The 9,884-nt window shown below is 35.6% G+C and overlaps 2 protein-coding genes across 3 annotated transcripts; one reads left to right on the top strand and one right to left on the bottom strand.

Moving 5' to 3' along the window:
• The first annotated feature begins 899 nt into the window (after window positions 1–899).
• Window positions 900–4,578, top strand: LOC105772910 (uncharacterized). Its single transcript, XM_012594402.2, has 6 exons — window positions 900–1,239; window positions 1,468–2,271; window positions 3,276–3,333; window positions 3,453–3,536; window positions 3,613–3,754; window positions 3,934–4,578. The coding sequence occupies exons 2-6, from the start codon at window positions 1,797–1,799 to the stop codon at window positions 4,297–4,299; spliced, it is 1,125 nt and encodes a 374-aa protein (XP_012449856.1). The 5' UTR covers window positions 900–1,239; window positions 1,468–1,796; the 3' UTR covers window positions 4,300–4,578.
• A 1,403-nt stretch (window positions 4,579–5,981) lies between these two features.
• Window positions 5,982–9,370, bottom strand: LOC105772909 (probable WRKY transcription factor 32). 2 transcript variants are annotated; one of them, XM_012594400.2, is made up of 5 exons: window positions 9,064–9,370; window positions 8,879–8,928; window positions 7,376–8,052; window positions 7,107–7,265; window positions 5,982–6,540 (listed from the first exon to the last, which is right to left on the bottom strand). In XM_012594400.2, the coding sequence occupies exons 1-5, from the start codon at window positions 9,308–9,310 to the stop codon at window positions 6,183–6,185; spliced, it is 1,491 nt and encodes a 496-aa protein (XP_012449854.1). In that variant the 5' UTR covers window positions 9,311–9,370; the 3' UTR covers window positions 5,982–6,182. The 2 variants fall into 2 exon arrangements, with proteins under 2 accessions (XP_012449854.1, XP_012449855.1); XM_012594401.2 differs by having other exon boundaries at window positions 7,388–8,052.
• Between the last annotated feature and the right edge of the window lie 514 nt (window positions 9,371–9,884).

Genomic DNA, 9,884 nt, shown 5'->3' with positions numbered 1-9,884 from the left:
TATTAGGGGGATGAGTAAGAGATTTATTGGAGCGGATGAAGGAATTTCGCATGATGCATATATCAAGACAAAAAAACAGAGTACCAAACAGTATTGCCAAACTTGCCATGAGAATGAATGTGGAATGGAAAGTCTTTGACGAACATTATTAGGCGGTCCATGGCATTATGGTGGTTGAGACATGTGTCTGCTTTGAATTTTTTCATTTGAACTGACAAAAAAAAATTATTACTTCCCAATACATTTTCTATTATTAAAGGCCTAATCAGAATTTTAAAATCAATCATTTAACATTAAAAAAATTGAAAACTTAATTAGTTTTGAATTTAAATTTAGACCATTCTTTTTTCTACACATTAAAAATAGTAATTAAATCCTAAAATTTAGCATAATAAATAGACTAGATCTTAAATCCTTTTTAACATATATTTATACCACTTGAAAAATAATTTATTAAATTAATTAATACCAACTTAAATAATAATAATAACTAAAACCCAGAATTTCTGAAAATAACATAATTGGTTATAAAAGTAGTTATGTGGTTTTAAAATTATATAGCATAAAGTAAATTTTAAAAGAAATAATAAAATAGTGAATAGTGAAGTTGAGAAATTTAAAATCAATTGGGTGTGAGTTTGATGTTGATTTTACATATTTTGTTTTACAGAATCTAATATATTTCTAGTTATTATTAGATAATAAATTAAAGATGATACAATGTTTATGTTTAAGAAGAAAAGATCAAAATCTAAAAACAAAGAAAACGTAAACGTCGATGCTTAAACCTCGAATCTTACCAACTGTGATGTAATGGAAGAAGTGAAAGCAAACGTTTTTTTTGAGATAAAAATGTCCCAAAAACAGTAACCCGCAATAGCAAGTAATAAACAGGTCGCTCTCTATTCCCAAATGCAAAGAAAATACTGTGAATAAAAAGCCAATCTTTCCTTTTCTCTCTCTTCCACGCTTTGGCTTCTTCTCTTTTTTACTTCCGTCTCTGAATTATATAGATAATAGTAATGTAGAGAGAGAAACTTTCAATCTTTTAGATCGAACCCTTTTTTTCTTGTTGCCTCTTCTAGCCCCTGATCGAATTTTCTCGGTTACTTTCCCGCATTTTCTCGGGAAAAAAAAGGAGGAAGAAAAATATGGACTTGTTGCCAGCAAGTGTGTCAGCTTTTTTCATCAGCTAGTGACTGAACAAAAATACTACAAAACCCCTTTTTTTCTTTTAAGGTAAATAGAAATTAGATACTCTTTTCTCTTTTTTTTTTTTTTAACAATGCAGAATGGAATCTCTGTTTTTTTTTTAATGGGCTAAATTTGTATGCTTTAAATAAATATGTGTATATATATAACATGATCCCATTTTTCCTGTTCTTTTGTTTCTTTCTTCTTTAGCTTTAAAGTTCGACCCTTTAGCTGAGTTTTGGTTTTAACTTTGGTTTGGCTATTGGTTTTTAGGGTTCCCAAGCTGGTTTTTTGGAAGACTTTGAGGGTGAAGGAAATGTGGGTTTTGTGTGGTAATGTGGGATTTTTTTAGGGTTTGAATGTAGCTTAGAATGGTAGAATTGTAAATTTGATTATGTTTTCTGGGGTGAAAAGGGTCAAAAGCTGAGATCTTGTGTACTGTAAGTTCAAGCTTTGTTTGTTTTGAGTAATATGATGATTTTACTGGTTTTCGTAGTTTGAGAGTTGCATAGGCAATGTTTGATAACTTAGAATTGCTTTGAGGTTCCGGAAACACCGATATCTTGATAATTTGTGTCGGTTTAATCGGTTTCTTGATATATATGTTCGGTCCTCCGAGACTGAGGTCCATGAATATGGCCGATTCCGAGGCAAGGCCTGTATTGGGACCGGCGGGGAATAAGACAGGTTCTTTGAGTGCAAGAAAACCAGGTTCAAAGCCTTCGAGGAAGATTGAAAAGTGTTCAGCTGAGGCCACTTTAGCAGAGGAGAAAAATGGCCTTCAATCATCCAAAGTTAATTCCCATTCTGTTAGTGTTGTTCCTTCAGTGCTACGCCGCCATGAACAGTTACTACATTCTAACTTATCGTTAAACGCTTCATGTTCGTCTGATGCTTCCACGGATTCATTTCACAGTCGAGCATCTACTGGTAGGTTAATTTGGTCTAATAGTGTAGGAACTAGGAGGAAGCCATTCCCATCAACTCCGAGAAGTGTTGTTTCGGATGGCGGGTTGGATTCACTGCCTGGTGATTCACATAGGAGGAAGAGATGCGCGTGGGTGACACCAAATACAGGTGCGTTCTTTTTTATTTTTTCAAATATTGATTAGAAATTATATTAACATTATTTTCCTTTCAAATTTATCTCTTAGGACACGGAATTTTCCCCTGCACTAAGAACACCTTTTGTATTGTTTATGCCTTTCGAGTTCGTCAATCGCAAAACTGCAGTATTCTGTTAGGTTTAATTTACAGTCATAGGCGCGAGAAAAGCTTAGCATCTAGCGAAATGAACCAAATAGGGTTGTATCTCAAATTTTCTACTTAGACAAAATGTAAATGGCGGCTTTTCTCTTACTACGATCACCGAACTTTACTGTTCTTATCAAAAACCTGATCTTCTAATGCATAATGTTGTTGGTTTTGTACAAAACATTACTATGCATGAGGTTTGCTTGTAAACGGAGGCAATGATACAAGTTACGTGGGTGAGTTTGCTATATCTTGTATGCATTTCCAAAAGATGATTCTTTTGGTTTTCGACTGGTTCATTATAGTGCAAGTCGATATTGTACCGACCTTTGACCATTGGAAACCACTTTATCAGCCTGATACCAGAACAGAACTGGTGGAGGCATTCTGAATCTGGAACGTGTTAGTTTAATCAGTCCTGATGTTTTCCTAATCCATGAAAAAGAAATTAGCCTAACATGCTTGGTAGTGCCATCTAATAACAAATGTTGTAACTCGATACTACTTTGATATATTTTTATGATTTAAATCGAGCAATAGGTTAAAATGTGTTGTATTTTATCTTTCCAACTTTCATCCGCAATCCGTTTACTTGATATTTCTAAATTTTGCACACTTGTACATGGTATTGCAGTTTAATAGCATGAATGCAAATCGGTTATACATTTATAGGTTCAAGCATTATATTCTGAAGAAACTGTCAGCTTCACAGCATCACTAACTTTTGACGGAGTTTTTATTCCATTGAATGAGCGTGCTTATTTCCATGATGCTTTAATCACTCGTTTTCATGTTTCCGTTCACCTAGTTTTCTTTGTTGGCATCAGATCCGAGTTATGTTGCTTTCCATGATGAAGAGTGGGGAGTTCCCGTACATGATGATAAGTATGTGATCTCGAATTTGCTCGCATCTGGTTATCACTGATTAAATGATTACTTATCTGATAAAAAAGCATTTCATTTGATTAGAAGTTCTTGCTCAAAATTGTTTAATCCACGTGCAGAAAACTGTTCGAGCTACTCGTACTCGCTGGTGCATTGTCTGAACTTACATGGCCTGCTATCCTAAGCAAAAGACACATATTTAGGTATTGTTTCGATTGAAGTTTGATCTTGCTTCCATTGAATAAGCAGACTTAATTCTAAAGTTCAAATTTATTGCAGGGAAGTTTTTGCGGATTTCGATCCTCTTGCTGTATCAAAATTGAATGAGAAGAAGTTAATAGCTCCTGGTAGTACAGCAAGTTCCTTGTTATCGGAACTAAAGCTGCGTGCTATTGTTGAGAATGCACACCAAATATCTAAGGTAGATTCTAGTTCTTTGCACCATTTTCTAACCTTGGTTGGCATGAAAACAGTGCTCCATAAATCACTTGTAAGCGGTATTTGCCCCTTGTTGCTGAAGTAAAAGTACCATAACTGATCTATCCATAGTGGCTATGATTATCATTGCGGCTAACTTTTTGCAGGTTTTGATGATGCCAGGTTATAGACGAGTTTGGGTCATTCGACAAGTATATTTGGAGTTTCGTGAACCACAAACCTATAGTTAGCAGATTCAGATATCCTCGACAGGTTCCGGTTAAAACTCCAAAAGCAGATGTCATAAGCAAAGATTTGGTAAGAAGGGGCTTTCGAAGTGTGGGGCCTACTGTCATCTACTCTTTCATGCAAGTGTCAGGAATAACAAACGACCATCTCACAAGTTGTTTCAGATTCCAGGACTGTATAACAGCAGCAGAAGGAAAAGAAGAAAACGGGATCAAAGAAATTCCCGAAGAGAAAAAAAAAAAAGATAACATGATCGAATCAGAACCATCCATATCTATCGATGAATTGAGTTTCTCCTGAGAACAATGTTGGATGCCTGTAGATGGTGCTCCAGGTTCAATCATTGGTTTGATCACATTGACTGATTCACTAAGGTGGTTTTGTGTATAAAATTTCATGAACACTCATGCATCATGAATTTGCTAGATTGTAGATCTGAAGTAAATTAAAATTACCTGATGAATTTGCTAATACTGATGGGGCCCGTCTGTCATGGAAGTTTTACGATATGATGTACAATTTTTCCGGTCCCTGTATAGCTAGAATGGTTAGTAATTACATATGATGTTTTACATGCTAGACCCTGGCATTGGGAGCTGCAGGAAACTGGATCTGTCACTGGATCTGTCGCCATCGGATTATCAACCATACGGTTAATAAGTGGGACTGGTTGAGTGCGAATCAATTTAAGTGTTAACCCTGTAAGTTGTTGGACAGTTAAAACATACACTGAAAGCTCCATTTGCTTTAAAAGGATGGCAATAATGGTTAGGGGCAAAATTTTTGTGCCCTAGGACCTTGGGGAAGGGCTCCATCTTACAGGACATGCTTATATTGTACCCAATACTACTAATGATGTTGGGTCCCTTTGGTTCCTTCTCTTATTGAGATAATGTCTTGATGGATGTCTTGTCTGAAAATGCCTAGAATACTTCCAAACTGTACCTATTTTATCCTACTAAGCTTTGCACTAGATCTGGATAGTAACCACTAGATTTTTTTCTTACAAATCTCGAGTCATAACAATTAAACCAAAAAAATAAATAAAGAAAGAAAGAAAGAAAAGAAAAGGATATACTTGAGGGCTTAAAAAGGGATTTGTAATCTACATAGTTCTTTACCATGTGAAATGGCAAATATCACAATCTTAGCCCCCATTAAAACTTAGGAATCCAGGCATGGTCATGAAATGTTAGAAGATTAACATGTAAAATGCTAGGGTTCGATCTTGGGTTGCCAAATAGTAATTCAAAAATTGTTAGACAGCAGTAGTGCTTGGAAGCATGCACCTCTTTCAATATAAAATCTAAAAGCAATACTTTGATTTTGTACAGATCAAAAATTATGCTTTATCTTCGAAGCAGCTTTTTTGGGTAAACCAGATTCCTTTAATATCAAAGGAAGACAAAATCTAAAGTTTAGGCCAGGCACCTCCAAAAGAATATAAAATCAGTGACCACAAAAAAGGCCGACAGAAAGTTTTTCGGTGTATTATTTTAATGGGTAAAATACACTTTCTTTTTGGTAATTTGAGTGTACCTATGCTTTCTTTTTCAGATTAGTATCCAATTATGGCTTTCGTCCCACGTTTTAATCCATATTTGTAACTCTCTTAAAATTGCATGATGTGGACCAACATCAGCTGATGTACTTGCCACATGTCTAAACCTAATTGGTCCACATCATTCAATTTTAAAAAGACTAAAATGTATGACAAAGGCCAAATTTGGATAACGATCCGCAAATGAAAAACATAGGTACCAACTAGAACATTGAAGCCAAACTCGAAGTAGCAAAAAATATATTTACCCCTTTTTTCATCAAATCAGATATGCATAGATAAGCTCTTAAATGCTGCAGCTGTACGCCTGTAACCCCAACAAATATGCATAGCAGCTAAGCTCTTCAATTCCAGCTCATGTGACATAAAAAGAGAAGGGAGTAATTGGAACAGAGTTCCAACTAAGGTGACAAGAAAAGGGTTGCCAATCAAATCTATATTTCTTTCCGCAACTATAATAACCTTGCTCCTACCAGATTGAGAGGGAATACAACAGAAAAACATTCAACTTCACAGGAAACTAGAGCAAGAATAAGGAAAATTACAAATACGAAAAATCAAACCTGTGTTCAGTATTTATAGAGTGACATGCCTGATGTTAACACAAAAGCTCCATTTAAGTTCAGCACGGCTTGATTTCGAATCCAATACTCAGAAGTGTTCGAGCTGATTCTATTGCCTTCTCACCTCCTAAATCTAGGGCCTCACCAGTTAATTCACCTTCTGTACCTACTGACCACTGGGTTGATGTAACTTGGCTTTGCCCTCCTTCGGTTTTTTTATGTTGTAAGTTGTTCATAGAAGCAGGTGCAGCAGCGGCAACAAGAGGAGCAATTGGTTGGCCATGTCGCTTCTTTGGTACAGGCATGTCATGGTCATGAACACCTTTATATGTTATAATGATAGCATTCGTATTATCTACAGCTGTCTCAATATGCTTACGTACAGGACACCCAGCAGAAGTGCACCTATAGTAGTTCCTAGAGAACATTCATCAGCCAAAAAAAAAATCAGAACAAAACCAATAGAATGTATACAGGTTCAAATAAATTGGCACATAACAACTGAGTTAAAAGAAAGAACTTGGAAGGACCAAATTGGTCATGCAGAGAATTAACAGAAGCATCATAAAGCAGGCTCTTTTACAACAGCCTCATAAGAGTATTTTGTATTGGTTCGGAAGAGATATATAGATGCACATATAATGACAACATTTGTTGAACAAATAAACTTACAAAGCTTTACACACAGTAAAAGGTGTGCTGAGACCAAAAAAGCAAGGACGAAGGCCACTGGAACACTCTAGTATAAATTCCAACAAAACTCTACTGTACAAATGAATGGTTTTTCTAGTATTTCAATACAGCAAAGAAATGTAGTAAACCTTGAGATTGGGTCCCATACTACAGACACATAAAAGAAGCAAGCCACCATAACATAGATTTGCAATGATGACAAGCCTGAGCAGCCATATGAATTGACTAATTATTTAAAGGGATAAAATAATGAAAACTACTAGGGAAAAATATGAGAAGTGAACAGGCACCTAGGATTAGGATTTCCTTTCACCATTTTCTGTCCGTATTTTCGCCATCTGTATCCATCACCTGAGATCCCTACATCACCAGCTGCATGCACAACAAATCTAGGTTTCTTCCGAGCTTTCAGGACAGAATCAGAACAAACTGTATTGCCTTTCTTCATACTGATTATCAAAAACAATGAGGAACAATTAAAACCAGACTCACAGACTGGATGCACATAAATATATGTATATCATGAAACAAAAGAAAACAAAGGCAAAGAGAAGCTTACAGGAATGCTTGCCTTTTTTTTGTCTCAGGTTCACTCGTGAGCTCTTCCTTCACTTGCACATCACCATTCCCATCAGAGCCACAAGAAAACAGTCCTTTTCTTTCAGGATTTACAGTTGTTTCAGGTACAGATTCTTTAGAAGATGTGGATGGGTCAGAATCATTAAATATTCTGATGGGCTGAATATTATGTGAAGCACGTGCGGCGGAGGATACAATCTTACTTTCCCTTGTAAAGTTATTTTTTCGTGGTGGTTTGTGACTATGCATGCCTTTATTGACAACCTCTATTACATGGCCAGTGTCATCAGAGCATTCTATCTTTTTGGCCTGACAATCAGAGAAAGTGCATTTATAATAACTTCGAGATCCTTTAGGACTCTTCACTTGCTTCTGACCATATTTCCGCCAATTGTAACCATCAGACACAGGTGTCTTCACAATGGGAACAACAGATACCATTTTAAGATTATAAGACTTTTGCTGGTTTGCTTTTGGCACAGATGCACCATTAACTTTCTGAACTGAAAGGCTTTGTTCTTGTAGAGTTGGAGTAGGAGCAGATGATATACCTTGTGTAACAGAAGTTGGTGCTTGTTGTGACAAAGAAGTTGGAGCTTCAGCACTCAGGACAGCCAAACTAGGGGAAACTTCCTGGTCAGCTATGTTAACTTTCTCCTAAGAAAGTTAAACCAAGATGAACTCCATTAAAAGAAGAATTCAATCACAGAGAAATTGAACTGTACATATGTCCCTTTCTCCTAAGTTTGTTTTCTCTGAGAGAAACTTAAGCGGTAAGACATGCAGTTCCAAGAAAAAATTTAAGCAATAAAGATCTTTTACATCATTGAAATTGTTCTGAAGAACTTATTCAACGATCAAACGTGAAGGACAACATAAATAATCACTAAATAGAGCAAAAGGCAACAGCATTTTAAGTTTTAACTGCCAGAGCTTCGACAAGGATAATCCAATGTTAGCAGGGAATGATTCTGCATCCTTTTGCACATTTATTTTCCAAGTTGATATTCGCTTTTATCCATCTGGCTTATGTTTCTACATTTAAAGTTAAATTCAATCCTTGAGTTCCCTTGCAATAACCCACAAATTTCCAAGAATTCTTTCATTAAAATGATCGGGAATAAGTTTTATTGGATTCCAAAGATGAGAACTTTTAACAACAAAAAGAACAGACTTCATATGAGGTGGTACCACATCCTGTAATTCAACTATAGAGAAGAACCATGGGGTGTACTGACTACTTATGAAAACTAAGATAATCAAGTCCAAAGTACTTGATCCAGTTCACTATAACTTCAGGTCATGATAGCATAAAGGCGAAACACTTTTAAGGCAACAAAGTCATGAATTTTAATTCCTTGAAAAGAAAAGAAGACCATAAAACATTGTCAATGAGAACAATAAAACATGATCTCAGACTTTGAAAATTTAACGAAATGGAAGTCTTAAGTATTACGATTATAACTGCTAAAAGAAAACTAACCTTAAATTCAGATCCTTCCTTGGATTCCGAAGTAGAATTTACCTGCAACCCTGAGAGATCACCATATACTCCCTCAAAACAATTACAACATTATCCTTAATAAAAGAGCTTACTTTATCGAAAATTATGGGAAAAGAACAAAATTCGTAAAAAAATAAAAAACACACTTAAAAATGATAAGTTACCATCGGGAGGATCATCATTGGGTAGGGTATCCAACTGAGAGTGTTTCAATCCAGCATCATCACTCGGAGGCGCGGCGCCAGCACCCTGTGACTCACCGACTCGACTTGCTCCTTCTTCTTCCTCTTCATTCTCCAACCCGTCCTCTTCTTCTTCTTCTTCATCATCATCCTCTTGTCCTTCAGAATCGTCGTTTTGGTGATGGTGATGTCGTTTCGTGGGAAGTGCTTGGCTCTCAGTCTCGGCCATGCCCGATTTTCCCTCGGCGAAAAAAGAGAGTAAAGTAACCAACCAGTTGGTTTTCGTGCTCTTTTTAAAAAATATATATATATAAAAAATCTGATACTATCTTTTCATCTAATAATAATAGGTTCAAATATGCGATTAACCGACCGGTTAACCGACTCGAAATAATATTAACCGAATTAACTGACCTTTCAAAATTTTTAACCGTTAACCGAATCGAAATTTTTTCAAAAAAATTAATCGAACCGAAATTTTTTCGGTTAATTCGGTCGGTTAACCGAATTAACCGAAAATTATATGTTTTTTTATTTTTGGTTAAAATTAACCAATTACCGAATTAACCAAATTACCGAATTACCGAATTAACGAATTACCGAATTAACCAAATTAACCAAATTGAATCACTACATAATTAAATTATTTTTAGACTTTTAGACTTTAGTTTTAGTCTTAGTTTTAAAATTTTATTTTATTTATTAAATTATTTGTAATTTAATTTTATGATTGGGTTGGGTTGGGTTGAATACTTGAGTTTAGATTGGGTTTAGGTGAAAGTGGGCCTATTAATATATTATAA

The sequence above is a fragment of the Gossypium raimondii genome, chromosome 6 (genome assembly GCF_025698545.1).
Source record: "Gossypium raimondii isolate GPD5lz chromosome 6, ASM2569854v1, whole genome shotgun sequence".
In the NCBI taxonomy this organism is placed as follows: Eukaryota; Viridiplantae; Streptophyta; class Magnoliopsida; order Malvales; family Malvaceae; genus Gossypium; species Gossypium raimondii.
This window is presented reverse-complemented; position numbering and strand designations above follow the sequence as displayed.

What these genes read in the sequence shown, in the direction of transcription:
- LOC105772910 (XM_012594402.2), top strand. Translation starts at nt 1,797, where the DNA reads ATGTTCGGTCCTCCGAGACTGAGGTCCATGAATATGGCCGATTCCGAG. An exon ending in GTGGGTGACACCAAATACAG is followed by an intron (nt 2,272 to 3,275) that starts GTGCGTTCTTTT and finishes TGTTGGCATCAG; the next exon opens with ATCCGAGTTATGTTGCTTTC. An exon ending in GTTCCCGTACATGATGATAA is followed by an intron (nt 3,334 to 3,452) that starts GTATGTGATCTC and finishes ATCCACGTGCAG; the next exon opens with AAAACTGTTCGAGCTACTCG.
- LOC105772909 (XM_012594400.2), bottom strand. Translation starts at nt 9,310, where the DNA reads ATGGCCGAGACTGAGAGCCAAGCACTTCCCACGAAACGACATCACCAT. An exon ending in AGGAAGGATCTGAATTTAAG is followed by an intron (nt 8,053 to 8,878) that starts GTTAGTTTTCTT and finishes TAACTTTCTTAG; the next exon opens with GAGAAAGTTAACATAGCTGA. An exon ending in AAAGGAAATCCTAATCCTAG is followed by an intron (nt 6,541 to 7,106) that starts GTGCCTGTTCAC and finishes AATGTTCTCTAG; the next exon opens with GAACTACTATAGGTGCACTT.